Source organism: Eriocheir sinensis, chromosome 2 (genome assembly GCF_024679095.1).
Source record: "Eriocheir sinensis breed Jianghai 21 chromosome 2, ASM2467909v1, whole genome shotgun sequence".
NCBI lineage: Eukaryota > Metazoa > Arthropoda > Malacostraca > Decapoda > Varunidae > Eriocheir > Eriocheir sinensis.
Window position 1 is genome coordinate 1,008,707 of NC_066510.1, and position 19,419 is coordinate 1,028,125.

A 19,419-nucleotide genomic window follows, 5' to 3' on the forward strand; every position below is an offset into this window, starting at 1 on the left:
CTTTCTCTTGTGGAGGAAGCATCGCTTAGCTTTTTTGTGTGTGTGCGTGTGTTTCGCTGCTTTCTTTACTGTAAAAAATGTAGGGGTAGACAAGGCTCCTATATATAGCTGTCATATAGAAGGGAGAAAAATAAGCGATGACCACACATAACACCTAACCCAGATGAAGCTAATCGTAAAGCTAACAATTGACGACAAATCATGATACACCTGCCTACTTTTGATGTGGTCACGATGAATAGTATGAGTTAAAGGAAGAAAGGTTTTGTCATAGGGCGAACATTATTTTTTTGAACGCTGCAACGGAAGAAGAAAACAAGGTAGTACCTGGTGTGGATGTCGTAGCAGTCACGTCGGCAGAGTAACCCAGCTCAGTGTCGTTCGCATCCATGGCCTGGACGCAGACGGTGTAGCTTGTGCGTGGTGTGAGGTCGGTGATGATGTAGGAAGTGTCGTTGGTTGTGGCGGAACTCTCTGTCATCTCGTTAGGTGGACTCCACATCACCTCGAAGTAACTTGTTAGGTTGTGTTCGAATGTCCAAGATACGAGGAGTTCAGTGGGTTCTAGCGATGATACGTTCATGGGGATGACTGCACGATGCCCGTCAGTGGGGAGCGGAAAAATTGAAGATGATGGTTAATTTTTGCATTAAGAAGTTGGGCAGCATAGAGCCTTGTGCAGTGAAGGCGTGATAGGAAAGGATGATACAGCTAGCAAGTCCTGATGAACAGTTGGCATGAAAAGGGGGAAAAAGGAAAGCAACATTACGGCGAACTCTTAGAGGGTAAAGATTGTCCGTAAAAGGCTGTGTGAGATGTGGTGGATGTGCCTCTTTTGTGCAGCTACCATCTCCGCTGCCACAATAGCAGTGGAGACAATACAGAATCCTCAACATCGAGGAATCTTACTTAGTGAGAAATTAATATGAAATTTCCAGTTACAATTTTGAGGAAGGACAGACCGAGCATGTTTGACGCAGAAGGGGGAAGAGGAGAAGCTGTTGTTAGATAGGGGATAGTTATCTAAAATACTTTCTCGTCGACGGATGGAAAAACTTAGCTTTTGAGGCACTGAAGTCACTAAGTGTAAGTCTACAGAAAAAAAATAGAAAGCTCACAATTTAAGCGCTCTGTAACATTCTTCCCAATAATTATGCGACTCTTATCGGGATGCTCGTTTACCATAAGACTTAAAAAAAAAATGCTAATAGTCTTCGGCGTAGGAACAGATAGATCAGTGAGATTGGGGAGTCGATAAATAATTAAAGATTAAAAGAAAGTTGGTGGGTGAATAGAGTCTAGTGAAACAGCACGATACGAAAGTGTAGGAGACCACCAAGCACCATCTGCAGAAAAAAAAGTACAGAGAGGGATAGAATGCGTAGGAATGTAGTTTAGGAGCAAAAATTATTTATACCAGACTCGGTCGAAAGCTTTCCAAATGGTTTTGACTACGCTTGAATTTCAAACAGCAAGGAGATCACGGAAGAAAGGCGCGTTAAGAAAATTGAAAGGTTGTGAATACATAAGATATTTTCCTGTAACTGAAAGAAATCATAGAAAAAATTGAATAATAGATTATTTTTCTTTTTTTAGCTAAGGAAAGTATTTGTCATTATAATTATTTTTTTTCTTTTTCAGTATCAGACTAAGGTTGCCTGTTCGCTCTGGTGCCTTGGCGGGGTGTGTGTGGCGCGTGTTTGATCCAGTCAGATGCGTCGATGTTTTCTTACTTTGTTGCAGTCAAAGTCACTTACACCGAGTCAAGTCATACGCAGCTTTGTGGGAGGAGACACGGCAGAGGCGTGGCTTATGCGTGACTTTGCTTGAAGCCAAACTAGAGAATGTAGAAACAGGGATTTAGAGAAAACGAAGAAAGGCGGACTAATTTATATCAATCACTTCAACATGCCCCCTCCCCCCCTCACACCCCACACCGCCATTTTTAGGCATTGGAATTACAGTCACGCATAGCACAATAAAAAGGCATAATTTTTTCGTCAGTAGCTTGCCTGAACGCGTGGTGAAAGAAGGCGAGCATGCACATCCAAAGTGCACACGGCCGCAGCTTTAGTCACCCGTGAACTGCCGGGTATTTGGATTCAAGTGACGTCATCCCGCTGCTCCGCCCCAAACCGCCCCCTGCGCGTGCTGGTCGCAGTGACTTGACTTGGTATAAGTGACTTTGGTCGCAGTGTTGTGATGAGCGGCATGTAGCGGGTATTATTGTTTTGTATTTACTAAATGTTTTCACTCAACTTTTGTATTCATACATTTATATACATACTTTGATAGTTAATTTAATTCTACATCTCTTTTCATGTTTCCCCGTTATATTAGTGAAGCTCTAAATATATAAATTATAAATAAAGAGAACAAATAAACCCTTCAAATGTAAATCACGAATACCATGGAGGCGGCAGAAAGGGTTGCGGAAAAAATGCTACACCAAATTGTCCAGTGACCAGGATGGGAGGGAGAATAGTGGCGGGGAGCACGATTATCTTAGCTTGGAAGTTCCCGGCATGACCACGAATGAAGAAAAGAAGCCTCTGAAGAGAATAAGTAGGGGCAAGTCACGAATAGATAGCTTTAATTTAATTTAATTAAGCGATTTTATACTTAAAAAGTCATTGCGTCCTAAAAATGACCGAGAAGGCTTGAAAAATTACTGACAAATTCTTCTTCTCCCTGTAACCTACAAACTTTTCACTAAGATGGTAGCAGACAATAAGTTCAGCACGCAGAAAAGAGAACAAGTTGGAGTTAGTAGTGAATACCTAACTATGACCACATCCACGTCACTAAACCCACCGAATACCATAAACCGATATCCATGGCTTCCGTATATTATGAGAAAGCATTTGACTCTGCTAAAGCTTCATCAGGAACAAGGCGTGGATGAGTATACAGAAAGGTGTTGAAAGATACAGAAAGCGACAGCACGGCAACCATGAAGCTCCACCAGAAAAGGGTGAATATTCCAATCGAGGTGTTAGGCAATGTGACACTATGCAAAATATATACGGCTTGTTCTGAAGTATTAAAAAAATTGGAGTGGTCTAACATGGAAATCAAGATAGACGTTCAATGCCTCACTAACACTAGCTTCTTAGTTAGATTACAGTCTTACTAAATTTCCCCGGGAGAACCTGCAGAGAATGATCGGTTAACTTCATAGAAAATTCTGAAGTAGGTCTGATGATGAATATGAAAGAAGCATTTGTAAGACTTATTCATCAATAGGAACGAAACACTTGAGAGTAGATGAAAACACATATTCAGCCGAAACAAATGTGCAAACCTAGACCTGGAAAAATAAATCAGAGAGAATTAAAAATGGGAGCGAGTGCTTTTGGTAAATATAGAAACGTCATGAATAGCAATCTGCTACTTTCCTTCAAGAGAAAAGTGTGCAATCAATGTATCCTAACAAGCAGTTCAGACACACGGCGCCTCACCCCCCCCCCAAAAAAAAAAAAAAGTTATAAAGAGCACAAAAATAAATGGCGAGAAAAATGCTGGGTACATCACCAAGAGACTAAAAGAGAGCATCATGGATTACAGAAGAAACAAATGTTGGGTTTCAAGGAATAATAAAAACAATGGACTTAGAGAGGTCATGCCATGCGTAGAACAAAATGGACAACGACAGTAACAGAGGCAACTCAGAAATTGTAAGATGAGTTAGGGCAGGTGGGGGCCAGGATGGAAAGATGAAACCAAAGCATTTACCGGAACAGGATGAAGTCTTCTAACATCAGAGGCAAGTGGAGAACGTTGGGAAAGGCCTTTGTCCTGCAGTTGACTATTATTATATATAATTTATTGGCTAATGATTTTAATTATGATGAAATGTACAAATGACGTGAGAGCATACATTCTGCAGCGCGTTGGTTTACTGATACCGCTGTGTAGCTACAATAAAAAAAAAATCGTTGTTCCTAGGGATATTTTAAGTATAATAATTCATCAACAATTACTGTTCTTCAGTACTTCGCTGTAGCTTTAAGCTAATCCTTGAGTTTCCTTGTTTTGTGAGGTTCACTATATACAGGAACCTCAAGCTTTCCGTAAATTTACATAACCTATATTTGGAAAATGAAGCTCAAATCCTATTTGACATTTAAGTTTTACAGTAGAGCGAACAAAGTTTCACCTTCCTTAGCATTCTTGTGGTAAAATAGTGGTTGAATTACGCGAAATTCTATTTACACGGTCTTCAGGAACGCAAGCAACTCCGAACAAAGTGCCTGTATTAGCTTAACTTGTGTCTGCCGGGCACGAGCCACTTACCAGTGTTTGTAGACAGTGTTCAAGATTTACCTTGGATGCATGCAATCCCTACCTAATGCACACTGTATCTTTGTCCTACAGAAGCTTTTGCAGTCGTTCATTCCTCACCCTTCTCACCTTCCTCACTCCCATCGTAGTCGCCATCCTGAAAGTACAGACGTATATAAGTAATAACCAGGAGAATACATAACGGAAGAAGAAGACCAGGACACGCCTTCGGAAACGCACTCAAACCACTCCCGGTGAGATATGTTCGGGACACGAGGCCGCGCTGTGAGCCCATCAGACTCTCCCGTGTCCTCACTCCATTTTCTTTCAATGACAACACACTACATACACAAGATTTCCTAAAAATAAATAAATAAATAAATAAATAAATAATAAATAACTGTCATGGTTAGAAATATAAAACCCTCCTCGCATTGCATTGTCCGAATTTAGTCATTTAAATTTTAAGTAATATATAATTTTTCTACGCTATAACTGACATTAATTTGTAGGAGGCATCACGAGACTCTAATTTACTTATACACACAGTACTGTACTGTCTTCCACCCCTGCCTCACACACACCCTCCTCTCCCCGCCCTCCACTGCCGTAATCAAGGAGACTGTTAAAGGAGACGAGGCATATTTACATCAAATTTGATATCAGTGAGGTAAAATTCAACTACATTAATCACCTTTTTCAAACAGATAGAAACCTATTTCAGCAAAACAATAACATGTCACTACGAAGAATCATAACCTGTTGCTCATAAAATAGTAAGTAAGCTTCAATGACTTCAAAAAACAAAGACTAACAAAAGCTAGTAAACTAGCTAACATTACATACAGTGTAATAGCAAGATGTTGTAACAGATTACTAATTAGCAAAACTTACTGGAAGGGAATGGTGTTGGTGGAAGAGAGTGTTCTAAGTGCTAATCGGTTCACGGATAGAGAAAGGTATATCCGCCAGGGTTATTTTAATTGGAAAACATCGCACAGGTCATTGACACAAATAAAACACAAAGAAAAGGTGTTTGTATGTATGTGCGTTTGTGTGAATGTTGTGAAGTGTGGGTGACATAGGTGTTGATGTGTATGTGTGGAACAATGTATAATTTAACAACAGAAGGACGTGGACGGACAGTCAAAGATAAACGAGTACAAGAAAGATAAACATTGAAGACACGACGCGGACAAAGACGATATAAATACACTTAATGAGTCTGCTCTGCAGCGCCCATTTTCTCAAGTGTCACTGAGGGGAAGGAGCACGCAATTTGAGCGGTGACTGCTACAATGGCACTGTCAGCAGTACTTTTTTCAGCTGAAATTTTGGAATTCACTGAAGAAGAGATCACTAAATTACAGAGAATAGAAAACTCCGTCAACGGGGCAATATTACAAGTTCCAACTTATGCCGCCAACAGTGCCCTAAGAGGAGATATTGGTGCCTCATTTTGCTATGCCAGAGACATGAAAATTAAATTACTAATTCCAAAACATCTACTGAAAGGAGACAAATAACTTGGCCAGAAACATATTCCTTAAAGAAACAGAAAAACACTAACACAAAGTGGACTAAAACTTTAAAGAAATATATGAATGAATTAAATATTGTTGTGCTGGAAGCTTCCCCCGGCGTCCATGGGCCTCTAGAAGGCTCCGGGAGGAGCGAGCAGGGGGGCGGGGAGCAAGGCGAGCCTTCCGCGCCTCGCGGGGCTAGAGGCCAGGCGCCAGGCGGGAAGTGTTGCCAACTCGCACATATTTTTGCTACATGCTCTTGTATGATCTAAAACAGTGTTTCTTAAACTTTTTTGTGCAGCGGACCCCTTTTATTAAAATTACTCATGTAGCGGACACTTTATTATTATAATTTTCCTCTTGAGTTTGAAAGTGTTTGCAGGTCATAATATACTGAAATTACAACTGAATTATTTATTACTGGCTTATCTTCAAAATAAATGTTTATATTTTGCTTAACATAATTTCCACAACATTGATAATTTTGCATACAATTTTTGACTGAAATCGATATTAAAAATTATCCTGCGGACCCCTTGGAACATTCCACGGACCCCTGGGGGTCCGCGGACCACACTTTAAGAAACACTGATCTAAAATATACTGTAACGTTCTAGACTGTACTGTTCTGGATATATATAGGAGAAGAGGGCGAGAGGGGACACTCCCAGTCATAGTAAGCTAGTGGTAAATCAAGAGTCAGAGTGAAGTGCATTATAGTGAAGAATATTAAACTACAGAAGCTGTGCAAAGTGTTTACATATCTCCCTCCCACGGAGTCTCCTGACGGCGACACGGAACCCAAGAACAACAAGAAAGAGCACAGCAACAACAAGAAGGAACACTCCAAGAACTCAAAGAACAACAAGAAAGAGCACAGCAACAACAAGAAGGAACACTCCAAGAACTCAAAGAACAGCTAGAAGATCGCTTCACGGGATTACAGCAACAGCTACAAGCAGTACAAGATGGAAGTGAGTCAGTACGAAGAGAAATGACTGATGTGACCACGAACTTGGGACAACGCCTGATAGAAGTGGAGAAAGAACACACAAATCTTCAACAAGAGATGGAGGTGGTACGGGAGACGACACACAAAGAAATATTAGAAGTGCAGGGAAAGGTGAACCGTACTGAACAGGCAGTTTGTGACGTAAGTGACAGAGTGAAGGCCCTTGAAGACTGCTTGGCTGGAAACGGACAGGCAATGCCTGCAGGGGCTAGTTGTACCCAAGATGCTTCTCCTACGCAAGTCCGGGGTAGTTTGAGCCCTGTTTCGCCTGAGTTTATCCCCGCAAGAAGTTTCGCCAGCCCCATGAGTCTGCTGGGTTCGCCTGTTAGAAAGAAGCCTCAGGAGTTTGAAGGCAAGGTCTCCTGGGAGGCTTACCGCGCTCAGTTTGAGCTGTTGGCAGCCCGGAACGGATGGGATGACCAAGAGTGCGCGGTACAGCTGGCCACTAACCTGAAAGGGGCGGCGCTGGAGGTCCTTGCTCAGCTCGACAATGCGACAAAGGGCAGCTACAGCGGGCTGGCGCAGGCGCTGGAGCAACGATATGGGACCAAGCAACAGAACGAGCTCTTCAGGGTTAGGTTCAGAACCCGCAACAGGAGGCGCGGCGAGTCTCTTCAGGAACTCGCTCAGGACCTTGAGAGCATGGCGCACAAGGCATACCCAGGTGCCACCCCTGACCTGCTGACGGTTTTGCTGCGTGATCAATTCATCGATGCCCTGGACAGCCCTCAGCTGAAGATACAATTGAACCAAGCTAAGCCAACTTCAATGCAGGAAGCTCTGGCACGTGCCATGGAGTTTGAGTCCTTTGTTAGGTCTAGCTTGTCAAGCTTCAGGGACAACTCGACTTCTGGCTTTAGGGGACGAAAGGGCGCTGTCAGCGACACAGACAGGCTCCAATGAAAGTGCTGGTACTGCGAGAAGGTTGGGCACAAGGAGAACGAATGCTATAAGAGGAAGAAGGAATATGAAGGTAGCGCTAAGAAGAAGCCCAGGGAAGGACCTAAGTGCTAGACCTGTGGAGAAAAGGGGCACTGGAAGAATGAGTGTCGGAAAAATGTGCCCCCAACGAAGGCCACCACTCGGGAAACTAAGAAGGACTGGTTCACGGGGGCAACGACCAGTCTGTCCTGTACATACCCCGAAGATATCAGTGTGCAAGAGAACCACCATGACAAGTTGCCAAGTGGAGGGCAAGGTTGACGGAGTGCTGTGGCCTGTGGTCGTCGACACAGGCCCGGAACGCACATTGGTGCGGCCTGACGTGGTGAGTCATCGTCGGGTTCCTAAGACGCCGCATCGACTGTGCGGAGTCACAGGACACTACGCAGAGCTCAGAGGCCCAGTGGACGTGAAGTTTGAGCTCGGAGGAAAGGAAGAGTTCCTCTCTGTCTACGTGGCTGACATGGACGACCCCTGCATCCTAGGTATGGATTATCTTGTCTCCCACAGGTGCGAGCTGGACTTCCGAGCTAAGCAGCTGACTGTAGGAGGAAGGAGGGTGCCACTGACGACTGTGAACAAGGAAGACCTGCCAGTGACGGTCAAGCGCACCACCATTATTCCTCCGAGGTCGGAGATGCTGTTACCCTGTCAAATTACGGGTGCCCCCCCGGCTAGCCTGTGTGTGGTAGAGAGTGGAAGGCGATGCCCGGTAGAAAACGGGGTGATTGTAGGCAGTACTTTGTTAGACCCTGCTGCAGCGGAAGTGCCTGTCGTCGTGGCCAATGTCTCCTTCAGCCCAAAGAAAATAGAACAAGGGACCATGGTGGGGTTGTGCCAAGAGATCGACCAGGAACCGAGAACCTGTGTCTGCAGGAGAACCCTGACGAAGCCCCAGGAGGAGCTGCCCGACTACCTGCGCGACCTGTTTGACAGGAGCTCCAAGTGTGTAGAGGAGCCCCAAGTGGAACAGCTCAGGGAGCTTCTCGTGAGGAATGCAGATGTGTTTTCCACAGGAGACCTGGACTTGGGGTGTACGGACCTGGTAGAGCACCACATCGACACAGATAGCCACCGCCCAGTGAAGCAAGCTCCTCGAAGGATGGCACCAGCCCGTCGCAAGGAGATGGATGAGGTAATGGATGATCTCCGGCAACAGGGGTTAATCGAGCGGTCCAGCAGCCCGTGGGCGTCTGCTGTAGTGCTCGTCAGGAAAAAGGACGGTTCCCTCAGGTGCTGCGTGGACTACCGAGCCCTCAACGATCTCACCATCAAGGATTCATATCCACTCCCACGGATTGACGACACTCTCGACGCTTTGGTGGGCTCCAAGTGGTTTTCAACACTGGATATGAAGTCTGGATATCACCAAGTCAAAATGGCGGAGCAGGACAAAGAGAAAACAGCCTTCTCCTACGGTCAAGGCCTGTGGCAGTTTAAGGTCATGCCCTTTGGCCTGTGCAACGCGCCGGCCACGTTCGAGCGGCTGATGGAGAGGGTGCTGGAGGGACTTCACTGGAAGACGGCACTCATCTACCTCGACGACATGATTGTCTTTGGCCAGACCTTCGAGCAGGAGATGGAAAGGCTATCAGAGGTTTTCGCCCGGTTTAGAGCTGCACACCTTAAGCTCAGCCCGAAGAAATGCTGCCTATTCCAAAGGGAGGTCCAATACTTGGGACACATCGTGAGCGAGGCTGGAGTACGCACTGATCCTGAGAAGGTGGCTGCGGTAAGGGACTGGCCGACACCCACCAAGGTGAAGGAGCTGCGGAGCTTCCTCGGGTTGTGCTCATACTACCGCAGGTTTGTAAAAGGCTCCGCTACGATTGCTGCACCACTGCTCCTCCTGACGAAGAAGAGGCGCAAGTTTGAGTGGACAGCGGAAACTCAGGTTGCCTTTGAGAAGCTCAAGGAGGCCCTCATCAGCTCGCCCGTACTCACCTACCCAGACCCCTCTAAGCCTTTTACACTGGATTGTGATGCCAGTGATGAGGGGATTGGTGGAGTGCTGTCCCAGGCATGTGCCGACAAGGAACGGGTTGTGGCCTACTTCAACAAGAAGCTCACCCCAGCCGAGAAAAACTATTGCGTGACCCGGAAAGAACTCCTGGCAGTAGTCAAGAGCCTTGACTTTTTCCATGCTTACCTGTACGGTGCAACTTTCACCATCAGCACGGATCACGTTGCATTGCGGTGGTTGAATTCACTGAAAAACCCTGAGGGCCAGCTTGCTCGCTGGATAGGTAAACTAGAGCAGCATCACTACACTATTGTGCACCGATCTGGGCTAACACATGGTAACGCGGACAGCTTGAGCCGGCGCCCCTGCCTACCTGAGTGTCAACATTGCCTCCAGAGGGAAAGCGTCCAGAACATGTGCCGCCGCACTACAGTGGAACAGACAGCGGAAGTGCCATGGGAAGACTTGGGAAAACTGCAGCAGGAGGACCGAGATCTGAGACCAATTATGGAGTGGCTGAGTCAATCGTCAACGCGACCTGGGTGGGAAGTAATCTCGAGAGAAAGCCCTACCACCAAGAATTACTGGACTCTGGGACACTCTTCGGATGGACAACGGGGTGCTGCAGCGACGCTGGGTCTCTCATGGTGGTCTTGACCACTACTGGTCCACGGTGCTACCTATGAAGTCCCGGGAAGGCGTCCTGAAAGAAATGCACGACAGCATCACCAGCAGACACCTTGGGGTAAAGAAGACACTGAGTCGCCTGCGCCAAAGGTTCTACTGGGTTGGCATGAAGAAGGACGTGGAAGAATGGTGTCACGCGTGTGAGGTGTGCTGTGCAAAGAAGGGCCCCAAGAAGCTCCACCGTGCCCCATTGCAACTATACCAGGTTGGAGCCCCCATGGAACGGGTGGCAGTGGATATAGGAGGACCCTTGCCTCTGACGACGAACGGAAATAGGTACATCTGCGTCACAATGGATTACTTCACTATGTGGCCGGAAGCCTACGCCATCCCTGACCAGGAAGCCACTACCATCGCTAAGGTATTGGTGGAGGAGTTCTTCTGTCGCTTCGGTGTGCCTAACGAGCTCCATTCCGACCAGGGAAGGAATTTTGAGTCAACAGTCCTTGCTGAGTGCTGCAAGCTCCTGGGTATCAAGAAAACCCGGACCACCCCTCTGCACCCACAGTCAGATGGAATGGTGGAGAGGTTTAATTGGACGTTGGGCCAGGAGTTGGCCAAGCAGTGCAACAATGATCAGTCTTCATGGGATCAGAAGCTGCCTGCGCTCCTCATGGCCTACAGGTCTGCCGCCCACGAGACTACGGGGTATTCACCGGCAAAGCTGATGTTTGGACGTGAGCTGCGATTGCCGGTGGACCTACTGACAGGAAGGCCTCCTGCGGAAAGCCTTCCAAGGGACGCCTCCAGTTTTGCCCGTCAACTAGAGGAACGGCTGGAAGAGGTGCACCATCAAGTCCGTGGTGGCTTGAAGTTCTCCGGGGAGGCCATGAAGCGCGGTTACAATATGAGGTCAAGCCACGTTGACTTCAAGGAAGGAGACCAAGTCTGGCTTTACAACCCGCAGAGGAAGAAAGGACAGTCTCCGAAGTTACAGAGCCCCTGGGAAGGCCCTTATACTGTGCTAGAACGCCTCTCCGACGTGACTTACCGAATCCGGAGAACGGAAAGGACCAAGCCGAAAGTATTCCGCGTCAACTGGCTATGAAGGTACCACGGTCCGGGAAACTACACCTGGAACAACTACAGACACCCAGCAGCCGACAAAAACGCAAGGGACGTCCAGGACCGAGAGGAGGTCGACGACGACATAGGTCTTCTGGACCTTTCAGCCGAGGGAGATAACCTCCCGGCTTCGGCAGATGCTCCAGGGACACCCCAAGAGGCGGACGACGACGAGGCGCACCAGGAGACAGACGCGCAGGAGACACCGAGCAGAAGACAGAGACAACGCAGGCGTCCACAGCGATACGACGATTATTATGTTTTTGATTAATTTTCTTATGTTTGTATATAGTTAAGTGTGTGATCGGGACGATCACAATTAAGAGGGGGGGAAAGTGTTGTGCTGGAAGCTTCCCCCGGCGTCCATGGGCCTCTAGAAGGCTCCGGGAGGAGCGAGCAGGGGGGCGGGGAGCAAGGCGAGCCGTCCGCGCCCCGCGGGGCTAGCGGCCAGGCGCCAGGCGGGAAGTGTTGCCAACTCGCACATATTTTTGCTACATGTTCTTGTATGATCTAAAATATACTGTAACGTTCTAGACTGTACTGTTCTGGATATATATAGGAGAAGAGGGCGAGAGGGGACAGTCCCAGTCTTAGTAAGCTAGTGGTAAGTCAAGAGTCAGAGTGAAGTGTACTACTAAGGAAGAATATTAAACTACAGAAGCTGTGCAAAGTGTTTACATATCTCCCTCCCACGGAGTCTCCTGACGGCGACACGGAACCCAAGTAACACGTCCGGCATAACAATATAAATATGACACAACTTGATAGTTTAACAAAGAAAAATATAATAGAAAAAGTAAGAAGATGGGACTTAACGAAATGGAAAAATGAAATATAGAAAAGTCAACATTAAGAATATATGAATTGTACAAAAAGAACTTAAAAGAAGAAACTTGGGCAGACAACACACTGGGTAGAAAATTAATATTAAGAGGAAGTAACTTCGTAGAAATCCGACAAAAACTAACAGAAATACAACTCTCAGATGACGGCAATGTAGAGGAAGCCTGGCTAACCTTTAAAAATCACTTACTCACTCAGCAGAACACATTCGTCCCCTTGTGCGAGAAGCGAAATAACACTAATAAAAGCCCACCTTGGTTTAATAGCGAAATTAAACACTCAGTCAAGGAGAGAAAATTGTTTTACAGGTTAAAGAAAGAACAAAGCACGCCCGAAAACATTAGACTTTATCATGATGCCAGGCGACGAGTAAAAAGATTAGTATGCCAGGCAAAGCGTAGATATGAAGAAAATATTGCAGCCAACTGTAAAAATAATCCGAAATCCTTCCTCAGTTACATAAACAATAGAAAGGCAATCAGAAGTGTAATTGGGCCTTAACAAACAGCGACGGTGCACGAGTGACTGATAGGGGTGGGCAGGTACCGGTACCAGTACCGGTACTAACGGTACCAGCTAAACGGTACGGTACCGGTACCAGATTGCTCGGATTTATTTATTGGATTTATTGACAATTCTTCATATCCGATTTTTTTTTAGGTTGCTACTAAATATTGTTATTGTTATTAGACTATGATCGAGTACATCCATAATAACTATACATGCTATTTTTTTTATCGAAAAAATAAATATTCACTTCATTCAGAGAGAGAGATTTTATATAGATTTTACATAGAAAATCAGACCACACAGACCCCATGGTCCAGACTTGGTGGTCTGCTCGACTTGCACAGGAAACTTCTCTGGTCATTTCTTCTCGGGACGATCGACCGTCTGCAAGATCTGCCTGTTGACACAGCAGATGGAAACGAGACTCCTTCAACAGGACGAAAGGCTGACGGCTGGCGAGAAGAAGATCACCGAACTAACAAGTACTGTTGATACCTTGCAGGAGTTTATCCAGGCCAACATCGTCGCCCCTGCTGCAAGTGACGCCTCATCACCCTCCTCACCTGCACTCGATGCCCAGCCACCTTCCGAAGAAGACACGTCACAGGGGACCGGTAGAGCTGACGCTGAATGCTTCACCCCCGTGAGAGGAGGAGCCAGACCCGCCCCTAGAGCCATTTATCCTACTCATTGCTACAACAGATTTGCCATACTGGAGGAGGAGGACGAGGAACAGAGCACCTTCTTGGTCGGTGACTCTATGATTCGCCATCAGGTGGTTGAATTCTGTGGCAGAGTCCCCCGTCGTAGGCGTAACTACTGTTATCCTGGAGCTGGTGTTGACGACATCACAGCTGCCCTGGACGAGGTCTCCGCTGTGGCCTCTAATGACTCACTCTTTGTTCTCCACACAGGTACAAACGACGTCACCACGACCCGGTCTGAGGAACTGCTGGACAAGTACCGTAGGCTCATCCAGCAATATAAGTCTAAATCCCCTAATATTTTGATTTCAGGAATTCTACCATGGACATGGGATAAGGGCGACTTCTACAGTAAGGCCTTCAGCCTCAACAACCGCCTACAGACTCTCTGCGGAGAGCTTGACGTCGAGTTCTTTAACGCCTGGAACCATTTCTACGGCCAGAGTAAACTTTTCCAAAGGGACGGAATACACCTGTCCCCCATCGGGGCAGCCAGATTCGGAAGGCTCCTCAACAACGCCGTACGTAACGCCCGAACAACAAAAAACGACTCTCAGCCACGTCCTTCCATCCCGCCCGTGTAAATAGACACCATACACCGCAACAGACTCGTAACATTGAACCCTCCAGTACCACCACCTCTATTACCAAGTTTCAAGATAACCTAAGAGTCCTTAGTTTCAATGCGCGTAGCCTAAGAAACAAGTTTGATGAACTGCGATGTCTTGCTCTGACAGAAAACTTTGACATAATTGCTATAACCGAAACATTTATCGACACCACTAATATTGATTTAAGTTCCGAATACAACATAGATGGCTACAGATTCTTCAACAATGATCGTGTAAACCGTAGAGGGGGTGGTGTCGCCCTTTTTGTCAAAAGCTACTTGCAACCCACTGACAAAACACCAAGAAACAGTAACGTTGAACATTTGTGCGTGCGAGTAAACACTGCAAAAGTCAATTTAAATATATCTGTCACTTACAGGCCTCCGGGGCAATCACTCGATGCCGATCTTGAAAGGTACAGCGTTTTAAGGCAGTCACTTAATAACAGCGACTCACTGATACTAGGAGACTTTAACCTCCCCCATATCGACTGGGCGACACTGTCGGGTACAGAAGGTGAGTCCCATAGAATGATCGAATTTCTAGAGGAAAATTATCTAAGCCAAATGGTTTCTGAACCAACTCGACAAAATAACATACTTGACCTTGTTATAGCGACCCAAGATAACCTAGTCAGTAATGTCACGGTAGGAGAACACCTCGGTTCCTGCGATCATAAACTAGTGCGCGTTGACATTAGAGCTCAAACATCGGTGACTGAAAATAGAGTAAAGGTGCCCATTTTCAAAAGAGCCAACTTCGTAGAAATCCGACGAAAACTAATAGATATGCAACTATCAGATGACAGCAATGTAGAGGAAGCCTGGCTAAGCTTTAAAAATCACTTACTCACTCAGCAGGACACATTTGTCCCCTTGTGCGAGAAGCGAATTAACACTAATAAAGTCCACCTTGGTTTAATACCGAAATTAAACACTCAGTCAAGGAGAGAAAATTGTTTTACAGGTTAAAGAAAGAGCAAAGCACGCCCGAAAACATTAGACTTTACAATGATGCCAGGCGACGAGTAAACAGATTAGTGCGTCAGGCAAAGCGTAGATATGAAGAAAATATTGCAGCCAACTGTAAAAATAATCCGAAATCCTTCTTCAGTTACATAAACAACAGAAAGGCGATCAGAAGTGGAATTGGACCTTTAACAAACAGCGACGGTGCACTAGTGGCTGACGGCCAACACGTTGCAAACCTATTTAACAATTACTTTTCCTCGGTGTTTAATAATAACAGTCCTCCCACCACCACCAACAACACCAGTACTAATGTAAATCCCGAGCATGCATTGTCTAACTTTGAAATAAAACCCGATGAAGTCCTTAAAGCCCTCAAATCACTTAAAACAAATAAAAGTCCTGGACCTGACAAAGTATATCCAACTCTGCTGAAAGAAACAAAGAGCGAAATACTCTCCTCCCTCACATCCGTATTCAATATGTCCTTGTGACAAGGCATCGTCCCTTTGGATTGGAAAAAGGCTAACGTGACACCGATTTTTAAGAAAGGAGACAAAAAAGTACCAGGTAATTACAGGCCCATTAGTCTAACTTCGGTTGTAGGTGAGCTACTTGAGGGCATAAATAGAGACAAAATTGTGAGTTACCTTGAAAGCCACTCATTAATTGGGGACTCACAACATGGCTTCCGAAACAAAAGATCCTGCCTATCAAACCTATTAACCTTTTATAACGACCTCTTCACTGTTTATGACGTAACCAAATCACTGGACGTAGTCTATCTTGATTTCCAGAAAGCGTTTGATAAAGTCCCGCATCATAAATTACTTTACAAATTAAAGCAAATAGGTATGGACGGTCAAGTAAACCAATGGATCGCGAATTGGGTGAGCAACAGACAACAAAGAGTGGTGATTGACGGATTTAACTCAGAGTGGACGCCGGTCACTAATGGCGTCCCTCAGGGCTCGGTTCTTGGCCCAGTGCTCTTCATTATTTACATCAACGCCGTGGATATTGGACTCAATAACCGCATTAGTAAATTTGCAGACGACACAAAGATTGGTAACTCGGTTCTGACTGACGAAGACAGGCAAAGCCTCCAAGAGGATTCGCACAAAATTTCAGCTTGGTCGGATAGATGGGAGATGCCCTTTAACGTAGACAAGTGCCAGGTCCTTCAAGTTGGAACGAGGAATAAGAAGTTCGATTACGAAATGCGCGGCGTTAAACTCAAAAGCGTTCAATGCGTCAAGGACTTGGGGGTCAAAATCGCGTCAAACCTCAAATTCTCACAGCAATGCATCGATGCAGCAAATAAAGCAAACAGAATGTTGGGCTTCATTAAAAGAAACTTTTTATTCAAGAATAAAGATGTAATACTCCCGCTCTACAACAGTTTAGTCAGACCCCACTTGGAATATGCGGTACAGTTTTGGTCTCCCCACCATGCAAAGGATATTGCTAAATTAGAAGGTGTTCAGCGTCGGGCAACGAAAATGATCCCTTCGTTGCGCAACAAATCCTACGAAGAAAGGCTTTCTACCCTTAACATGTTCTCTCTTGAGAAACGTCGCCTCCGAGGAAAACTGATCGAATGTTTTAAAATACTTAATGGTTTCACGAATGTAGACAGATCAACATTGTTTATGATCGATGACACTTTGCGCACGAGGAACAATGGCGTAAAATTCAGATGTAGACAAGTAAATTCAGACTGCACCAAATTTTTCCTCACCAACGTTGTAGTGCGAGAATGGAATAAACTTCCACCATCAGTGGTCCAGTGTAACACGATTGACTCCTTCAAAAATAAGCTCGACCGTCACTTCCTTCAACTTAATATCAAATAGAGTAGAAATGCAACGTTTTGGAGTCTTCTGATTAATGTAAAATCACTGCAGAGAGAGAGAGAGAGAGAGAGAGAGAGAGAGAGAGAGAGAGAGAGAGAGAGAGAGAGATCATCACTCAGTGAGTGGATATCTCGGTGATATGGGTACTCGATCAGTGTAATAACAATAACAATATTTATTAGCAACCTTAAAAAGAAAAAGAATCGGACATGAAGAATTATCCAGTAACTAAAATAAATAAATCAAATAATAAAATAATGGAAACGGGAGCTGTGATGGAAACGGAAAGCAGGACAAAATGGTGGGAACTTGGGGAGACGGTCAGCGAGGCAGTGACTCAGCGTCTCCACACAGGGCCCATACCACATGGAGGCGGGCCCATACCACATGGAGGATGCGCGGTACCAGGTACGGGTACCTGGTACCGCGAAGCCTCATGATCAGTTGGGTGTCGGGAAGCGTCATGATCACTCGGCACTGCGCATTGCCGCTAGTACCGGTACCGTTTGGATCTTAGTGACGCTCGGCGCTCACCCGCCTCCATGTGGTATGGGCCCTGTGTGGAGACGCTGAGTCACTGCCCCGCTGACCGTCTCCCCAAGTTCCCACCATTTTGTCCTGCTTTCCGTTTCCATCACAGCTCCCGTTTCCATTATTTTATTATTTTATTTATTTATTGGAGTTACTGGATAATTCTTCATGTCCGATTCTTTTTCTTTTTTAGGTTACTAAAAATATTGTTATTGTTATTAGACTATGATCGAGTACATCCATAATAACTATACATGCTATTTTTTTATCGAAAAAATAAATATTCTCTTCATTCAGAGAGAGATAGAGAGAGAGAGAGAGAGAGAGTTTTCTTTACAAGAAATTTATTTGGGAATTTCATCAGAAGTCATTGATAAAAAAAATACTCCTTCTGATACCGGTACCGGTACTAACGGTACCTGAGTTTTCGGTACCAGTACTACCGGTACGCAAATTAACGGTACTTGCCCATCCCTTGTGACTGACAGCCAACACATTGCAAACCTCTTAAACAGTTACTTTTCCTCGGTGTTTAATACTAACAGTCATCATCCCACTACCACCAGCACCAGTACTAATGGAAATCTCGAGCATGCATTGCCTAATTTTGAAATAACAACCGATGAAGTCCTTAAAGCTCTCAAATCACTTAAAACAAATAAAAGTCCAGGACCCGATAAAGTATATCCTATACTGCTCAAAAAAACAAAGAGGGAAATACTCTCCTCCCTCACAACCGTATTCAATATGTCCTTGCGACAAGGCATCGTCCCTTTGGATTGGAAAAAGGCTAGCGTGACACCGATTTTTAAGAAAGGAGACAAAAACAATACCAGGTAATTACAGACCCATTAGTCTAACTTCAGTTGTAGGTGAGCTACTTGAGAGCATAATTAGAGACAAAATTGTGAGTTACCTTGAAAGCCACTCATTAATTGGGGATTCACAACATGGCCTCCGTAACAAAAGATCCTGCCTATAAAACCTATTGACCTTTTATAACGACCTTTTCTCAGTTTATGACGTAACCAAATCATTGGACGTAGTCTATCTTGATTTCCAGAAAGCGTTTGATAAAGTCCCACATCATAAATTACTTTATAAATTAAACCAAATAGGTACTGACGGTCAAGTAAACCAATGGATCGCCAATTGGTTGAGCAACAGACAACAAAGAGTGGTGATTGACGGATTTAACTCAGAGTGGGCACCGGTCACTAGTGGTGTCCCTCAGGGCTCGGTTCTTGGCCCAGTGCTCTTCATTATTTACATCAGCGATGTGGATGTTGGACTCAATAATCGCATTAGTAAATTTGCAGACCACACAAAGATTGGTAACTCGGTTCTCACTGACGAAGACAGGCAAAGCCTCCAAGAGGATTTGCACAAAATTTCAGCTTGGTCGGATAGATGGGAGATGCCCTTTAACGGAGACAAGTGCCAGGTCCTTTAAGTTGGAACAAGAAATAAGAAGTTCGATTACGAAATGGGCGGCGTTAAACTCACAAGCGTTCAATGCGTTAAGGACCTGGGGGTCCAAATCGCGTCAAACCTCAAATTCTCACATCAATGTATCGATGCAGCAAATAAAGCGAACAGAATGTTGGGCTTCATTAAAAGAAACTTTTTATTCAAGAATAAAGATGTAATACTTCCGCTCTACAATAGTTTAGTCAGACCCCACTTGGAATATGCGGTACAGTTTTGGTCTCCCCACCATGCAAAGGACATTGCTAAATTAGGTGTTCAGCGTTGTGCAACAAAAATGATCCCTTCCTTGCGCAACAAATCCTACGAAGAAAGGCTGTCCACCCTTAACATGTTCTCTCTTGAGAAACGCCGCCTCCGAGGAAAACTGATCGAATGTTTTAAAATACTTAATGGTTTCACGAATCTAGACAGAACAAAATTGTTTATAAT

At 45.3% G+C, this 19,419-nt stretch overlaps 2 protein-coding genes across 8 annotated transcripts in view; one reads left to right on the top strand and one right to left on the bottom strand.

The window, feature by feature from the left end:
* The window catches only part of LOC126998378 (receptor-type tyrosine-protein phosphatase alpha-like), a 226,597-nt gene that overhangs the window by 204,513 nt on the left and 2,665 nt on the right, over window positions 1-19,419 (bottom strand). Inside the window, exon 2 of one of the 3 annotated variants that reach the window (XM_050859991.1) lies at window positions 4,414-4,441. The exons of the other annotated variants lie outside the window; for them this stretch is intronic. Within the exon in view, the coding sequence (XP_050715948.1) occupies window positions 4,414-4,441 (28 nt within the window). The remainder of the gene's footprint in view (window positions 1-4,413; window positions 4,442-19,419) is intronic. 3 annotated transcript variants of the gene reach the window in all.
* The window catches only part of LOC126998371 (zinc finger and BTB domain-containing protein 17-like), a 130,089-nt gene that overhangs the window by 40,279 nt on the left and 70,391 nt on the right, over window positions 1-19,419 (top strand). The gene's annotated exons all lie outside the window — the stretch shown is intronic.